The 17,464-nt window shown below is 45.8% G+C and overlaps 1 protein-coding gene across 3 annotated transcripts in view; it reads left to right on the top strand.

The window, feature by feature from the left end:
• The window catches only part of FLNB (filamin B), a gene marked incomplete at its 3' end in the record, with an annotated part of 72,921 nt that overhangs the window by 38,778 nt on the left and 16,679 nt on the right, over positions 1–17,464 (top strand). For 2 of the 3 annotated variants that reach the window (XM_082004495.1, XM_082004494.1), the window contains exons 13-29: positions 276–389; positions 931–1,074; positions 1,419–1,542; positions 1,789–1,949; positions 2,463–2,553; positions 2,800–2,969; positions 5,098–5,215; positions 6,061–6,323; positions 6,926–7,523; positions 7,755–7,928; positions 8,304–8,466; positions 8,797–8,957; positions 10,094–10,261; positions 11,780–11,903; positions 12,156–12,312; positions 14,042–14,231; positions 16,062–16,309. In XM_082004495.1, coding sequence (XP_081860621.1) covers positions 276–389; positions 931–1,074; positions 1,419–1,542; positions 1,789–1,949; positions 2,463–2,553; positions 2,800–2,969; positions 5,098–5,215; positions 6,061–6,323; positions 6,926–7,523; positions 7,755–7,928; positions 8,304–8,466; positions 8,797–8,957; positions 10,094–10,261; positions 11,780–11,903; positions 12,156–12,312; positions 14,042–14,231; positions 16,062–16,309 — 3,168 coding nt within the window. Of the gene's footprint in view, positions 1–275; positions 390–930; positions 1,075–1,418; positions 1,543–1,788; positions 1,950–2,462; positions 2,554–2,799; positions 2,970–5,097; positions 5,216–6,060; positions 6,324–6,925; positions 7,524–7,754; positions 7,929–8,303; positions 8,467–8,796; positions 8,958–10,093; positions 10,262–10,865; positions 10,956–11,779; positions 11,904–12,155; positions 12,313–14,041; positions 14,232–16,061; positions 16,310–17,464 lie in introns of all 3 variants that reach the window. The other variant, XM_082004493.1, reaches the window with a different exon arrangement.

The raw sequence follows: 17,464 nt of genomic DNA, 5'->3' as shown, positions 1-17,464 counted from the left end.
GACTTGACTCTTAAGCTGCCTCTACTTAAAGTTTTGAATTTGCCATGCTCTAGCCAGATATTACTCAGCTTTTTCTAATAACACAGTTGTGGTTTTGATTTAATGTAATGAAAACTTGCTGAATTAGTCCAAATTCTCAACTTTCACACTAGCCTCTACTTGTATCCCATGCTTCATGGGTTTTGTGGGAAGGGGAAGTTTTTTAGAAATAAATCGCTTAGTTTTACTTTTCTGAACTGCAAACTAAGACTCTTGGGGTGGGGTTTTTTTTTTAGGTGAAGGCTTATGGCCCAGGCTTGGAGAAGACTGGCTGTATAGTGAACAATCCTGCCGAATTCACAGTTGAAACCAAGGACGCCGGTAAAGCACCTCTGAAGATGTATGCACAGGTAAGAAGCCAAGGGCAGCTATGTGAAACTTGAGCAAAAGGGCTTTAATACTGTTGAGAAAAATGTCTTAAGTATTTCTACTTGCACACCACTTAACTCTGAGCATGTGTATTTCTCTCAAAGCTCTGTGCTTTGATCTGTGTAATGTAGTCAGGCAACAAACCTAACTCAAGACAAGGTGACTTCTCCCTGGCGTATGAAATACATGTCTTTGCCTCCTTACTTGGAGTCTTCTCAGCAAAGCAAGCTGTAATTGCCTGGAGTTGTCATTTGGAAGTGCACAAAGTGTCTTGGAGCCTGTGAATTTCAGGCAAGCTTGTTAAAATGTGTTGGAGGATGGTGTTAGGAATGAGCAAGTGTTAGATAAGGAAGACTTAACAGGAGTGTAATTTGCATGTTTCTTCAGTATTTCTGAGCTGCAGTTCCGGGGGGGGGGTGTGTGTGTGGACACTAAAACAAAAACCCCCACATCTTGGAACGCTTCTGGGTTGTTCAAGCTATACAAACACTTTTAAAGTACCTGAACCTTCTGCTTTTTTAGGATGGAGAAGGAAACCCTATCGAGATCCAGATAAAGAACAAGCCTGATGGTGTGTTTGCCTGTTCTTATGTGCCAGTTAAACCAATCAAACATACAATTTCTGTTGTCTGGGGAGGAGCCAACGTGCCCAACAGCCCATTTAGGGTAAGTGCAGAGGTGGATATTACTAGTTCTAGCCAAGTAGGACACTCATGCTCAGAACTACTTGTCGTTACAACTGGGATGATAAAACTCTTCTGTGAATTTCAAGGAGGTATGCCCTTCTGCTCCCTTTTTTCAGGTGGATAGATTCTTAAAAAAAGCTTTCTGTTTTTACAAGCGCAGGTGTCGGAGGTTGCCTGTCAGTCCAGCTGCAGCCTGGGGGAGCCAGGCAATTCACTCTTACTTTGGTACTGTTCTCCTGTAGCCCCTGTCCAAGCAATGCTCTGACTTGACTGATCTCAAGTATGACACAGTTGTCTGATTCTGACCGTTGTGAATCCATGTAGGTCCTTATAGGCCAAGGGAGTCATCCTCAGAAAGTGAAAGTGTTTGGACCTGGTGTGGAGAGAACGGGCCTGAAAGCAAACGAGCCGACCCACTTCACTGTTGACTGCACAGATGCAGGAGAAGGTAAAGGCAGGCTGAGTCTGTATCAGAACCACAGGTTGTGCAAGGGGATTATGTACTGTTTCATGCTGGTTTTCCTTGTTTTGTGGAAAAATCTTGGGAAGCAGAACATTGCAATGTACTGTGATGTGATCTGTTACATCAGTTAACATGGTGACTTGAACAACTGCTGGAAATGGGAATGTGCTGGCTGTTTGGCTGGCAGTGTCTGTATTGTGCAGTAGTAAAACCTCCATTTGCTTTTCCTAGGTGATGTCAGTGTTGGAATTAAGTGTGATGCTCGTGTGGTCAGCGATGAGGAAGAAGACATAGATTTTGACATCATCCACAATGCTAATGATACGTTCACAGTGAAATACGCACCACCTGCTGCTGGGCGCTACACTATTAAAGTGCTTTTTGCAGGAGAGGTTTGTAGTCTTCATTTCACAGCCTCATTTTGGAGTCTGATCACCAAGCACGTGCCAGTTCACAGCTGATTTCTTCCATTTCAGCTCACATGCACTTTGGTCACCATTTCTAAAAACACTTCTGTAGTACTTGAATGTACACAAATGAGAGGGGTTGGCTGGAGGCACTGAAGCTTAAGTATGTGATGTGTTGGGCTGGCATAATGAGTGATGGGGCAAAGCTGCTTTCTAAAGAATAGAAAACTTAAGTGTCTGCCCAAGGAACATGGGAATAAAAATGAGTTTTCCTTAAAAAAAAAAGGGGGGGGGGCCCTGCAAACTGTCCAGCTGTTAACTTTGCCCCAGACTTTGAATGATACTACTCAGTAAGGCAGAGCAGAGTGTTTAAGTGGGGTGAAATTTTAATCAAGATGGTGCTGGAATTAAAGCAAAAGTATCTTAAAATTATTATCTGTCTAGTTTTGGCTAGTGAAGTGTGCCCTGGTTATGCTTAGAGCTGTGTTTCGGTTACAGGAAATTCCTGCCAGCCCATTCAGAGTCAAAGTGGACCCCTCGCATGATGCCAGCAAAGTGAAAGCTGAAGGACCTGGGCTGAACAAAACTGGTGAGAGCTGGGATGGGTTGGTGTGGCCAGTGCTAGACTGTAAGGGGCTGTTGCAGACTAGCCACTGCCAGGCTGAGCATTGCTGGGATGCAGTCTTGGATACAGCGGGGTGGGGTGCCAGGCAATTGGAAATGACTCCGTTCCCTTGGCATTTTGTTTGACTGGGCTTTATAGGTACCAAATGCTTCTTGGGAACAGTTTCTGTGTGCGAGCTCTGCATAAATTAGACTTAACATTTTTCTTCAGGCGTGGAAAATGGCAAGCCAACGCACTTCACTGTGTTCACCAAGGGAGCTGGAAAAGCGCTGCTGGATGTGCAGTTCAGCAGCCCGGTGCCAGGAGAGGCGGTGGCAGATCTGGATATCATTGACAACTATGACTATTCCCACACTGTTAGGTACACTCCAATACAGCAGGTACGTCCGACTCCTGTAGGAATACAGGAGCGAACGGCTCATGTTGCCATAGTGCCGTGACCTCACTCCCTGGTACCCGTGCACAGAGGAACAAGCAGATAAAACTTGCCAGGGTGTCCTGATCCCTGTTCCCTGGGATCCCTAAAGCCTGCAGGACAGTTAGGATGGGAAAGCAGTAATGCAGTTTTCTAGTGTAGTTGCTAATAGCTTGTCACTGTTTTCTGGGAACAAGTGAGATATTGAAGCAGTAGTCCACAGCTCATGTTGTCATTCCACACCTTATCAGTTGAAGAGGAAAGGTGGCCAACCTTGCCGGGGTCCAAAACGGAGCTGGCCGCTGCTCTGGGCTGCTGCGGCCCTGCAAAGTCAGGGCTGTGATGTGCCGCCTTTCAGCAAGCTGCTGTTGTCAAAGGAGCTGTAGCACAAACCAGCGCAGGGACAAAAAGCACGGTCTTTGGGTGGTGGTGCCGCAGCTCCCCAGTAGGAAGGTGAATGAATTGGTGCCGAGGAGGGAAGTTGGGCTGCAGATTAAATGTGTCAAAGTATTTGTCTGTATTTGAGGTTTGCCCTTGGGTTGGAAAAAAATTCAGTCTAGCTTGTTTTGGTTCAGACATATGCTTCCTAGCAACACCATTAAAGAGCTGAAAGTGGAAGCTGCTAATAACTGGAAATATTTTTCCTTATGCTTGCATGCATATTTGTACAGGGCCATTAAATGCCAGAATGGATGAATCTTGTGTATTTCTGAAGATGTTGGTGCTTTACTGCTCTTGTTCTGATGAACAAACTCATGAGCTACTCAGTCATCTGCACCAGCTTCCTTGAACTTAGCTATGTGAAAGAGGACTGCAGCATTATTTATCTGGTAATGCTGGATTAGCATTCTTGGAAGCACCATAGAGCTCGCGTTTGTTTTTGGATAAAGCAGTTGCATGATCTCAGGATGTGGCTGGCGTGCCTGTTTGGAGAAGCTTTTGCTTATTCAGTCAGGGTTGGTATGCAGAAGGGAGCAAAGTCATCTGAATTCCACGCATGTGTGTGTGAGCAGTACCAGATTGCCATGTTTCATGTGGAAAAACAGTGGTGAAACAAGCCAGGATGCCCAAACCAGGTTTCCCACTTGGATCTCCCATTTGGAGGGTCATGGGGGACCTTGGGTCATTGGGACCTGTGGACTTAGAGGTGCTCACAGATAGCAGCGGCAGGAAAGCAATGGTTAAAAAGAGGAGATGAAATGAGTAGCCTTGTTGTCCCTCCAGGCTGTGAGCATATAGATTGTTCCTGGACCCTGTCTTTCTCAGGCTCATAACGAATGAGGCTGTGGACTCTTCAGGGCAGGGAGGAAGGACTAGGTAGCTAAATTCCTGAGGGGCCGCGTCAGCAGCAGAGGAGCCTTGGTTTATTGCTGTTTACTCAGCCTTATCTATCTCACGGTGTTGCTACAGCTACCCGTGTGTGTGTTGTCTAAAAACAACCAAGAATAATCATGGAAGCTATTTGCTAGCTTGTGTGAAATATCCATGATTATTTCACTTGGGAGCTGAACCAGCCAAGAATGAAAAGTAAGTAAACAGTGAATATAGCTAAAATATGGACTGCGGTAGGAGAGACTAAAAGGAGCACACATCGTGGGCTGGAGCTTGCCATGGCTGTGTGGTATTCCAGCCAAAATACACAAGAGCATTAATCTTTCTGACTTGTAAAGCTTAAAACCCTGGTATTTCAGATGCCGTAATAATAGGGCCTCTTTGCAGGCTTGGCTTTGGCCTGGCCTCTTCGTGCAGTGGAAGGGGATACCTGGTCTGGAGCACTGGGACTTTCATTCAGCTGTCGGGTCCGAGCACTGGGAGGGTGGGAGCCAGCCCGAGCCGGAGTTTTGCCAGGCAGCTTGAATATAGTCTAATTAAATGTTGGAAAGAACTGTCTTTTTCTCTCTTCCTGCATTAAATTAAAAACCATTTAATACTTTGAAGGGTTGCAGTGAGATGAGAGCTTGAGAGTTCATAAACCAGTAAGTTTGGCTGTGGTCAGCTGAAGTGAATTAGGTTGAAGTGGTTATGTACTGTTCAGATGTTAGTATGTCTGTATGAAGTGAGGAACTGAGTTAACTTGTAAATTCTCCAACTAGGGTCCAATGAAGGTTTTGGTAACTTATGGTGGTGATCCTATCCCTAAAAGCCCTTTCACTGTGGGTGTTGCTGCTCCGCTAGACCTAAGCAAGGTTAAAGTCAATGGACTCGAAAACAGTAAGTACCTCTGGGCATAAGCCCCGTAGCTTGCCTCTGAAGTGTCTCCTGAATCTGGGCAATAGCCAACATGTCCTGCTGGAACAGAAGTAGGCAAAACAAGCTTCTTTTTAACTTGCTACAGTTGGGGATTAACCAGCTCCAACTTTATAGCTTGACCACTCTGACTTAGCTGGTCCTCTTGAGGACTGAATTTCAATTTAGATTTTTTGGGGGGAAAGATTACATAGCAATGTGGACAAAGCATGTGTTGGGGTTTAATCCCTTGTGAGCAGAGCTGGATTCTTTACCAGGCTGGACACCTGCTGATGAAATCTTGTTTCCTTGGGTCTAGATGGCTGTTTGTTCAAATACATGTAACTGCTACAGTGTCATTCATACAATCTCTTTGTTTTCTAAGAGCAGAAGAACTTAGGTCTGTGAAATATTGCGTTCCTGAAATGAGCCTCTGATACTGGCTGGGCTGCCGTGGCCCTTCAAAGTCAGGGCTGTGGTGTGCCGCCTTTCAGCAAGCTGCTGTTGTCAAAGGAGCTGTAGCGCAAACCAGCGCAGGGACAAAAAGCACAGCATTTGTTTTACAAACAGTAAAATGTACAAAACAGGCCGTGTTTTACAGGCTTGTTTAGCACTGCAGCATTGTAGCTCTACTTAACCAAAGCACTTAAGTTTCTTTTTGGGTTTTTTGTTTGTTTGTTTTTGGCAGGGTTTTTTGCGTGCAGAGGGATGCAGACTGAGCAGGGCACTGCCAGTGCTTGCTCCCTCGGTGGTATATGCACGACAGATTTCTTGGAGCACTGTGTGATGTTGAGTAGTTAATGTAGTGATACGGGTTTTGTCTTTTTCAGGAGTGGAAGTAGGAAAGGATCAGGAATTTGTAATTGATACCAAAGGAGCTGGTGGGCAAGGTAAACTCGATGTTAATATTTCCAGTCCTATGAGGAAGTCTGTGCCGTGTCTGGTGGAACCGGTTCTGGGTAAGGACTGCAGCACTGCAAAATACATCCCAAGGGAAGAAGGACTGTACGTGGTGGATGTGAGTTACGATGGCAACCCAATCCCAGGGAGCCCCTATACTGTGGAGGCCACTCTACCTCCAGACCCCTCTAAGGTAAGTGAATGGTTTACGACTGTAACAGCAACTGGTACTTCAAAACTGAATTGTGGGCTATTGCATGAGGCTTGGCTTGATTTTGGCCAAACCAGACCCAGGAACATGCTTGCTCAGAGCACTCCTGGAAGTCATTCCTATAACACTGTATTTGAAAAAACATTGAACTAATGAAGAACACTGCAAGCATCCTCCATAGTGTGGCAAATACAAGTATTGCTCCTAATTTAATAGAAGTTGGCTTCCTAAGCATCTCGACTGTATTGAGATACTTCTTTCTAAGGAAATAGATTTCAAGAAAAATGTGTATAGAGACATCAAATATTGTAACTTTTCTAATATTGTAACTTTTCTACCTTTTATATCCCATGGCTATATAAAAACAGCTATGCTGACAGTATGAACATCCTTGCGTAGAAACCCTTTTGGAGGAGAGATACCAACTTTACAGTAAAACTGGGAGGAGTGGCAAAGGAGACATTGCTTTCTGTGTATTGTTAAGAGCTTGTTAATAGTCCCATTACAAGCAAGTCTGTCTAGGTAGTCTGTGCCAGCAATAACATGAAAAAATGAGTTTAGCTCAACAGCTTATTTTCTTCTAGGTAAAAGCTCATGGTCCAGGTCTTCGAGGGGGCCTCGTTGGAAAACCAGCCCAGTTCATGATAGATACCAAAGGGGCAGGAACTGGAGGTTTGGGTTTGACAGTAGAAGGCCCATGTGAAGCTAAAATTGAATGCTCCGACAATGGTGATGGAACCTGCTCCGTTTCCTACTTGCCTACAAAGCCTGGAGAGTATTTTGTAAACATCCTCTTTGAAGAAGTTCACATTCCTGGTTCACCATTTAAGGCAGACATAGAAATGCCGTTTGATGTCTCTAAAGTCATTGCCACGGGTCCGGGTCTGGAACGTGGTAAAGTAGGTGAGGCAGGGCTGCTGAACGTCGACTGCACGGAAGCAGGTCCTGGGGACCTGCGGGTGGACATGGTGTCGGATACTGGTTCCAAAGCTGAGGTCCAGATCGATGATAACAAAGATGGGACCTATGTCGTAACATACGTGCCACTCTCAGCTGGCATGTACACTATCAAGATGAGATACGGAGGAGACCAAGTGCCTAAATTCCCAGCCCGGGTCAAAGTGGAGCCAGCTGTGGACACAAGCAGAGTTAAAGTGTTTGGGCCAGGAGTGGAAGGGAAAGGTGAGAGTAACTGTTGTTATCAGAGTTTGTAGGACTTGTGGTCCTTTATCCTGCACAGAGTATTCTGAGCATTAAAAGTTGTAATAGCCTTGCGTGTTCCCATGGTGACCCTTGGACGGGGGTGTTTCGTTGTGTTCCCAAGTGAGTTGTTTATCATGCTGGTTCACAAGATGTTTTCTTATGGGAAATACATGTGGTTCTTGAAGTGACTCTTCAAAACGTATCCTGCAGATGTCTTCCGAGAAGCTACAACAGAGTTCACTGTGGATGCCCGACCTTTAACGAAGGCTGGTGGTGACCACATCAGGACACAGATCACAAGCCCGTCCGGCTCCCCCACTGACTGTCTCATCCAAGACAATGCCGATGGAACGTATTCAGTAGAGTACACGCCATTTGAAAAGGGTAACCTCTGGGGTTTTTGTTATTTTTACTTGAAGGGAAAACCAAGAGAAGCAGCTCTTCTGACACTTTCATTTGGCAAACTGCTGAGGTCTGCCAGTAACTTGTTGGCATCTTAGCAAGATTTTTGCCAGTAGAGGAGCTAATTCTGCAGGAAGTAGCTCTATTTTAACTTGAACTGACTTTTACAGTAACTTGGCTTCATAAGAACAGTGCATAGATGGCATCTCGGTTATGAAACACTAGTAAAGTCTTGTGAAATGCAGGAGGAAGCTCTTACCCATATACTGACATTTAAGTCTGTAGCATCTTGTAGAAGTGATGTTAAGTGATGAGAATATTTAGGGCATCTGGGATGTGTTTTCCCCCTCTTAACAGGTCTGCATGCAGTCAGCGTAACGTATGATGGTGTAGCTGTGCCAAACAGCCCCTTCAGAGTGAATGTGACAGAGGGCTGCCATCCATCACGTGTGAAGGCACAAGGACCCGGACTCAAAGAAGCTTTCACAAATCAGCCAAATGCCTTTTCAGTTGTCACCAGGTAATTGGGCCTACTTGATCCTTAAGGAATATCTCAGGGAGGGAGGAATGTAGTGGGTTGTCCTGATTACTGTGTGTGCTACCTCATCGCATATTGAGCACTCTGCTCTGCAGAGATTAGGGGTCGATAGAGGTTGAGGATAATATTCTAGGAACACGCGAGTGAGGTTATGCTGAATGGCTTTGCATGCCAGAGGATGCTGAAGGCTGAACATCAGAAGTCGGGTTACTGTGTTTCCAATAAGGGTAAAAATGCAGCCAGAGTGTGCAAAGGCTATGAAGGTCCTGTTAGAAGCAGGTAATTCTAACAATGCGTGTTTCTGTCTTGCAGAGGGGCAGGAATTGGTGGCCTTGGAATAACTGTTGAAGGACCTTCAGAGTCTAAAATAAGCTGTAAAGATAACAAGGATGGGAGCTGCAGCGCCGAGTACGTTCCTTACGTTCCAGGAGACTACGATGTTAACATCACATACGGGGGAGAGCATATTCCTGGTAAGAGCTCTTGCTCAGTGACTTTCAGAAGAGGGAAGGCATTGAGCTAAGGACTTGGTGCTTTGACTGCATCTCACTCGTACTGGGGGCTGTTGAGGTTTTGACTTTCTGCTGTTCCTGGGAATTCAGGCAGAAATAGTGGTGGCGTTTGTTCCTCGTACCTGGCAGGGAAGTGTGGAGTGCTTTGTGCTGTGAAGCAGTAGTTTTGAGGAAGGGCTGCAGTCTCCTCTCATTTCTGAAACAGCCTCTGTGGGGATGTGGAGGAGCCTTGTCAAGAGTGTAATGCCCACAGAGGGGAACAAAAGGGTGGGTACAGGTGGGTGGGATGGGGAAAAGGATGCTAGCACTTGCCAAATAACTGGTATTATGCACAAGTGGTGCATAATACATTAGGTCAAAAAAAGTAGCCCTTTGGTATGTGGATGCCTTCAAGACTGTTCTGCAGTAAGATGGCCTATTGGGTGAGCTTGTCATGGGGATTATATTAACTGCTGCCAGTTTTGGTCACTGCAGAAAGCATAGTAACTGTTTCATAAACCAGACGTTTACCCGTTTATGCATTTGCACTGGATGTTAAGCTAAAGTAAAGTAGGTTTAAGGAAAGTTCCAGGTACATCTGGCATCCAGCAGTTCGCGATTGAAAGAAGGATATTTTGCTTGATACCAAGAATGGAATGCTCCTAAATGCCAGACACGTTTTGCTGCAATGTTTGAGTTCTTACATGCTGTCATACAGCATACACGTAGGTATTCCTTCCTAGACACTGTGAGTGAGCTGATTCTTTCCCATTGGTCCCATTTTATTTGTCAACATACTGAACTTAGTAAAATATGAAGCAAACAAGTGCCTGCATGACACTTCATTTGCGCTTCTGGTTTCTTTCATCCATTTTTCTGAGTTGTGAGAAGCAGATGGATCACAACTGAATTGTTGAGTAGACAGTGAAAACAGAGAAGCACCATCATTATGCTTTTGGCTTTTGCAGAAGCAGAGAAGTAGCATGGAGGCTCTGGGGTTGTCATTCCTGCCTGAGGTTGTGGGGATAGTGATAAAAAAGCCCAAGGAAAAGTAGAGAAAGAGACCTTTGGTTTCCTGTAACTCCGTGGTGTTTAACATTTGCTGTGTTGACCTCCAGGCAGTCCTTTCAAGGTTCCTGTGAAGGATGTTGTGGATCCCAGCAAGGTGAAGATAGCAGGACCAGGTCTGGGAACAGCTGTTAGAGCCAAAATCCCACAGTCCTTCACTGTAGACACCAGCAAGGCAGGAGTAGCACCTCTCGAAGTGGTGGTGGCAGGACCCAGAGGTAAGAACCAAAGTACTTCATCCAGCTGTGCCCTCAACTTCGTGTTTGTGTGGGTAACATGATCCTGGCCCTGCTTGCAAAGGTGGTGACACCACCTGAATGAACATTTCCCTCTGTTCCTGTTCATACAGTGTGTGCACCTTGACAGCTGACCCCTGTGTCATGCTGTAGAAGAACAACTGTCCTAGGTAGTGCTGCTTTGGGCAGTGTCTTTGGCTTTATCCTAATCTTCAGAGATGGGAGAAGTGAGATGAGTCACCATCACTGGTGAACTATTGTGGCTTAGATTTAGGCATTAAAAAGTAAATCCCAAGTCTCACATGCGAAAGGTGACTTGGGAAACCCAGGTCACTGGGTTGCAGGAGTCTCTGAAATGTGGTCGAAGCCCTCAGTGGTCCCCAGAGAGCAGCAAGGCCCTCAAGTGATAGTGTTAACGATGTTTGCGTTAACCTAGGAAGCTGTGTCTTGGTGGCACAGTATCTTGGCAGCCGAGTACCTTTTGGCTGCAAGTCTCGCCTTGCTAGGAGGTGAGAGCTGCTTCCCCACTCGAGTGTCAGGTCACGCTGGTGCGGGGGCCCTGGAGGTAACCCTTCTTTAATTTTAGTGGATGAGATGGATTCCAAGGGATGGCGCTCCCCGTTGAAAGCGATTTCGGATTTCTTTAAAGGTGATCCAAAGGGTGACACTGAGACAGGTTTGAACTCTGACTAACTACTGGCAATTTTGGCTCTCGGAAATCCAATTGGCAACAGCAAGAATCATCTGGAGGAGGGAGTGGGAACCAACGGTGTTGCTTTTGGGCTTTGCATGGCAACTATATGTTTCTTTTGCAATTGCTTTACTGCTAATCCTTCCTGTGTTTTAAAGCCAACTTGTAATTGTAGACTGCTTTGTGTGTTGATCTGAACCGATATGTCACATAATCTGTCTTAGATTTATCTTAATGCAAATTGAAATAATTGATCCTGCTTTCTTAGGACTTTGGCAGCTTGCAGGGCTCTCCTGCCTAGGCAGTGAGCCTGCCTTTCCAAATACCTGATTGTGAAAGACTCGGTGAATGAGCCCTAAAGCGAGTTAGTGCATAGCAATTCTGTGTAGTGAATCCTAGTAACAGTATGTAATCTTCTAAATGATGGTTCAGGCAATTATAACCATTACTCATTTTCTTTCTCAAAAGGTCTTCGGTGTATTTTGAACAATCACTCTTGACCTGGACTGTACAGAAAGGCAGATTTTTCTCCAGTATTTTCATGCTAGCTTTTGTTTACAGTGAGAAGACTGGAGCCCAGATGAGTGATGGGTAACAAATCTATCTCAAGTCAATGGCTCTTGAATACAAACATAAGGGAAGCTGATCACTGATCCACTCCCATTGCCTTCATTTAAAAAAAAAAAAAAAAAAAAAGCTTGTTGCAAACTGTAAATGAGCAGTGCATATTGGAGCTTTGTGCAGCAAATGGCTGGTGAGGAATTGAGTTTTAGTAGCGCATCTGAGAGACTCATCTGTTCCTTTTTTAGGAGTTGTGGAGCCTGTTAATATAGTAGACAATGGAGATGGCACCCACACGGTGGTGTATACCCCTACGCAGGAGGGACCCTATATGATCTCTGTCAAATATGCTGATGAAGAGATTCCTCGCAGGTAGGGTGATGAAGTTAAACTTAGATGAACTGAAGATTTAATGACCTGACTATGCTCTCCTAGCACATGAGCGCTGTGTAAGGGCTGTCTGTGGCCCTTTCTACTTAAGCAGTGCAGCTCCTTGCACGACTTTAGGGTTCAGCAGTGGTTTGAGCCTGCTGCAGGGGAGATGTATCCACCCGTCAGCATGTACTGCAGTAACTGTCAGCCATTGACTTAGGAGGAGGGGGCGATAACAGGTTTCCCTTTAAGTCCCTTCAAGGTGAAGGTGCTTCCTACGTATGATGCCAGCAAAGTGACAGCGAGTGGACCAGGGCTCAGTTCCTATGGCATACCAGCCAGCCTGCCTGTGGAGTTCGCTGTGGATGCTAAGGACGCCGGGCAGGGACTTCTGGCTGTACAAATCACTGTAAGTAACTACGAAACCAAGCAGGAGTGGACACGCATTGTTCTAGGTGGGTGCGAGTGGCTCCTGTCAGAAGTGTCTGCAGCTGTACCCTGACATACCCAGTGTCCTGGCGACTGGGCTGCTGGATGGACCTTAAGCTCTGGTACAGCAAAGTCTTGCACTCTGTATTTGTGAAGCTCTTGAGGCTGCTTTTATGAGAGTTCTGTCTTAAAGTCGTCACCCATGCTATATTTGGCTCTTGGTTAACCTTACACTCTGCAAATGCCCAAAATGAGATAAATAGTTTCTTGTAAGGTTATGAAAACACTGGAATTTGAAGTCAGCAGAGATGGCCTTCTAGAAGTGTAGTTCAGCAAGGCCATGAGATAACATCCACACTGAGCATTACATGATAAATTAACAAACAAGTCTCTCAAGGTTGCCAAAAGTCATAAGCTGCTTAAGGAGATACTACAGGAATGTTTTTATTTGACTTTGTTATTGCTCTTCCTGAAATTTCTGGTGCCTGTACTCTGTGGCCTCGGCAAAAAGGTCTCTGGTTAGTGGGCCAGAAAGCACACTTCTTGGCTCTGGAATGTCTAGGTCATGACATGGCCGGTTGTACTTGCCTTTCTGCATTCTTGCTCCTGTGCTGTCCTGCTGTCTGCTCAGGTGCAGCAAAGCTGTTGCCTTTATTCTGGCATGTAAGTGTGCTCTTAAAGGATCCAAAATGCTTATCAGAGCTCCCAGCCTGGCTGTGGCTTTGAAGATCAAGTTCCACAAGTCCTGCATGATGGGAGTGCATAGGTGATCCTCGTCACAGCATGTTTGCTCCTTGTTCTGAGCTGTTGAATGTCAAAAGTTTCACGAGCCTTCCTGCAAAAAGTGAGCTCTTTCACGCTGCACCTAAAATCTCAAGTCCTCTGCAGCTTATACTGGACCCCAGGCAGTGTTAAATCATAAAATACAGAATGGGGTCACCATGCAGTTCCCTGTAAGCAGGCCTGGAAGACTTACTAAAATGCTTCATGCTTTGCAGCTGAGGAGTTGCACTGAAAGCTGAGACTGGGAGTAGCTCTGTCAGAAACATTGTGCACAGTGCTGATCTTACTTGTAGAAAGGAAAGCTTGATGCTGAAGCTCAGATCTGTATTGTTTATGCATCTCTTAATTTTTGTATTCGGTGTAGAAATGGTAGTTGAAGGCACTACACAGACCTGCTTTTAACTATAAACCTTGCGGTGGTCTGGAGCTGGATACCTCATCCAGGAGGGCTGATGGCTGACTCCAGTAAGGCCTCCCCTGACCTCAAACCTTTCGGGGAGCAGCTGGCCAAAGCTACCCACTGCATTGTCAGGACAGAGCTGCACAGTCTGGCTCCTGATCTGTGCCTCAGGGGCCTGGGAAGTGTTCTTCCTTTCCAGCAGTGATACGACAATGAAGCCTAAAACTTTTTACAATTAATATAAAGTTTGTTAAAATGGCTTGCTGCGTCTTATAAACTTTCTTGTATCAAACAAAGGAAAATTAGTGATAGCACTGATAGTTTTATAGTGGTCTGATGCCTTTTTGCTTCTAATAGTCTATTGCTGGTACTAGTCCTTGAGTGAAATATATTTAACCCTCAAAAAGGTGCAGTTCTGTATCTGTTTGAGACTATCTAAATATGGTTGTGAACAGATTTAGTGCCTTGCTAAAGGAATTCATAGCTAACTTCATAGTGCCTAAGTCTTCTGTTTTGTGTTCCTCAGGACCAAGAGGGCAAACCCAAGAGAGTGGACGTTCATGACAACAAGGATGGCACTTACACAGTCACCTATGTCCCCGACAAAACAGGCCGCTATACGATTGGTGTGAAGTACGGTGGAGATGATATCCCATCCTCTCCATACCGGATCCGGGCATCTCCAGCTGGGGATGCCAGCAAGTGTTTGGCCACAGGTGAGTGTTAACTCCTCTCTGTTGCTGTTTGTACTTGGTGTAAAACTGCCTTCTGAGCATGGTATAGGTGATGTAATGGGTGTAGAAGACACTAGAGACTTGTGTCATCTGGCTGATCTTACAGGAGGGGTTTTCCTAAAGATAAAGAAGCACCCACCCTGTGAGTGAGCAGGAATCTCTTGCAGCCTTTAGCAGAATCTTTCAAACTGCTTGGGTTGTTACAAACAGCCAGATGCAACTGAAGTCTGATGCTTATTTTGGCCTAGATAAATCCTGCTGAGAACTGCAGTGAGGTTGATTCACGTTCACTGCCTCATGCTCCTTGCACGGCGAGTGTTGCAAGAACAGAATTAATTCTGAGGATGTAAATAGCTGGCTGTGTGCTTCTGCATTAGCAAAGCCTGTTCAGGCCGGGTGTTATTAGTGGAGGTTTCTGCTGCTTTTCTGTCTGGTCAAGGTTAGCCAGGATCTGAACAGACTTTTGGAAGGTGCAGGTGGAAGGTGAGAACCTAAAGATAAGACGTTACTGCAACTCAGAAATCATTGCCTCAAAAATCAATGCCTTGGTGTAGGGGAGGGACTCCACGTTTGTTGCTGCAGGAGCACACTTAAAGCTTCGACCCATACCTGTTCCCAGGATGGGTGGTCATCACGCAGCTTTGGGCTGGCCACCATGGCATTGCTGCTGCCTCCCAGCCAGCCAGAGGCTGTGGCAGGGAGCAGGAGTGACAGGAACTAGTCACAAGAATGCTACTGCATGTTAAACCCCCTGCTTTTAAAATAAATAAATTAGTCAAGACCAAACTGAACAGGGAAACTTAATCTGTGGTTGTAGACCCGTGAGAGTGTCTGGGCATTGTGCTGGCCTGCGCAGTTAGAGCAGTACCTGGTGCCCATCCGGCAGCTGGCTGCTTTCAAGCCTGCTTCAACAGAAACGTATTCCTATCACAATGGCAAACACAGAGTGGCAGGTATCCCCTTTGCTTCAGAATTTGTTTAAATGAGGCCTTAATGACTGAACCTGACACTCTTCCAAGTAACTCAAGTTGCTAACTATTTAAAATAACTATGATGGAGATTACTGTCAGATGCCAGCTTAAATTTCCCCTTTCCAAGAAGTGCCTCTGACTCTCTGCTGTAAAGCTGAAATACAATTGCTGTAGGAGTAGATGCCGGAATACTGTTAAGGTATTAAAAAGGCAGGTTCGTTGCCACTTGGAAATGAGCCATTTACCTGGTAACAAGTGGTGGTCAAAAGCAGGCGTACTAAATATGTACTGCAAATAAGACTTAATAGTTATGATTTAAACACAGCATTCTTCAGGCTGGTTCTGGTTGCTACAATTTGGGCATTGTTTCATGATTTTCTTTTTTTGGGATCTGTGGCAGAACAGTGGAAAATCATTTGTGGGTAATGTAAGAGGAAACGTGGCCATGGCTGCTACTGTGCCCTTTTATAGCTGCTTACTCAGGGAGGTTTATATTAAAGCAGTGAGCAGAGTTGCTGGCCGGGGCAGAAAACAGTGCCTTTGGCTCTGCATAACGATGATAAGAGCATGGATTAAGGCATTGCTTTGTTCAAACTTAGCTTTTTTCCCCTCTGCTCTCATCCAGCCTCTCTTATTGCAGAGGAGAAGGAAAGCTGGTGGCCAGCTCTTGTACGCTGCTGTGCTGACCAATACTGTGAATGTCCCTTGTACATCTGGTCCCAAAATCACATCTGGGTCGCCGGACCAGCGTTTTGGTGCCATGCTTCCCAGGTGCCTCGCGGGTGGCCTGCCTGGGAAAACTGTCATCTGAACGTGTTTTGTGATGAAAATTGCCTTGTAGGTCCTGGAATTGCATCCACTGTGAAGACTGGTGAGGAGGTTGGTTTTGTGGTAGACGCCAAATCAGCAGGGAAGGGAAAAGTGACGTGCACCGTCCTGACGCCAGATGGGACAGAAGCTGAAGCAGATGTTGTTGAAAATGAGGACGGGACTTACGATATCTTCTACACTGCTGCCAAACCAGGAACCTATGTGATTTATGTCCGCTTTGGTGGAGTGGACATTCCCAACAGTCCTTTCACCGTCATGGTAAGCCAGCTCTGCTGCAAAAATACCTCCCACTCAGATTCCTGCTTCCACGTTTTATTTAGTGATAGGTTATAACTGTGTGTAAATGTTTTTTTTTACACATTTATTAGACTAGCAGGAGCTAATGAATCCTTGTTACTTGCAGAGCTTATTTTGAGCAGGCAATACAGTTAAGTGAAGAGGGATAGAAGCCATCAGAGGATGAAGACTTTGGCTCCTCTCAACAAATTAATCTTTCATTTCCTGACTGTATAGCTCTTTTTTTAAATGATGTGTAAGCGTGGTTGTAATCGGCTTCTACAACTAATTACTTCAGCTGTTGTCAGATATGGTGCTCTGACTTGTCCATCTCTCACTCTTTATAACGTTGACCCTAAAATAAGGAACGGTCTGCTGACAGATCCCAGGGAAGCAGGCTGTTAGCTCACACTTAAAAATGATTTGCAAGTGCTAGTTAAACTGTTGTAGCCAAATCCCCCTCCTTCTAATTATGTTCCTTCCAACATGCAGTATTTCAGCATATTTTGGTTTAAAAAGCAAGCAAAACCCCAGCCTCCCTAAGGAGTAGACTGCGTGCCTCTTGAGGCTCACAGAAGCCCTTCACGTGAAGAACAGCTCTTGGTGTTGGCAAAACAAGTCTTGGCCTTGTAATCTCAGCTGAGGCGGCCTCCAGCGCATCTCGGTCTGTGAAACCACATGGCCATACTTGTGCTGAGCCTGGCTGGAGCCCATGGGTGAGTCCTCGGGGCCAGGCACACCGGCGTTTCCTACCTGCCATGCTGGCAGATCACTACCGGTGTCTCCGAAGATTTCCATGAGAAAAACAACTCCTTGGTCACTGCTCAAAGCTCACTGCAGGAAATGCCTCTCGAGGTCAGGGAGCTTGCTCCCAGCCAGCCAAAATTCCCACTTCCTAGCTGACTTGATGCAGTACGTGTTTGACTTGGGTGTCTCAGCTGGGGGCAGAGAACAGTGAAACAGCAGTATCTCTGTTTTGCATTGGTTTTCTTAGTGGAGTCTTTCCATGCATAAGTTTCCAGCAGGGTGGTTCTCAGTGGTGTAAATGGGCAGGAGGAGCTGGGGTGGCTGAGCCCAGTGGAGCTGCGTGCGTGGGTGTCAGCCCCAGCCACTCTTGTTGGGTTAAGTGGGGGAGAT

The sequence above is a fragment of the Phaethon aethereus genome (genome assembly GCF_964289735.1).
Source record: "Phaethon aethereus genome assembly, chromosome: 11".
Taxonomy (NCBI): Eukaryota; Metazoa; Chordata; class Aves; order Phaethontiformes; family Phaethontidae; genus Phaethon; species Phaethon aethereus.
This window is presented reverse-complemented; position numbering and strand designations above follow the sequence as displayed.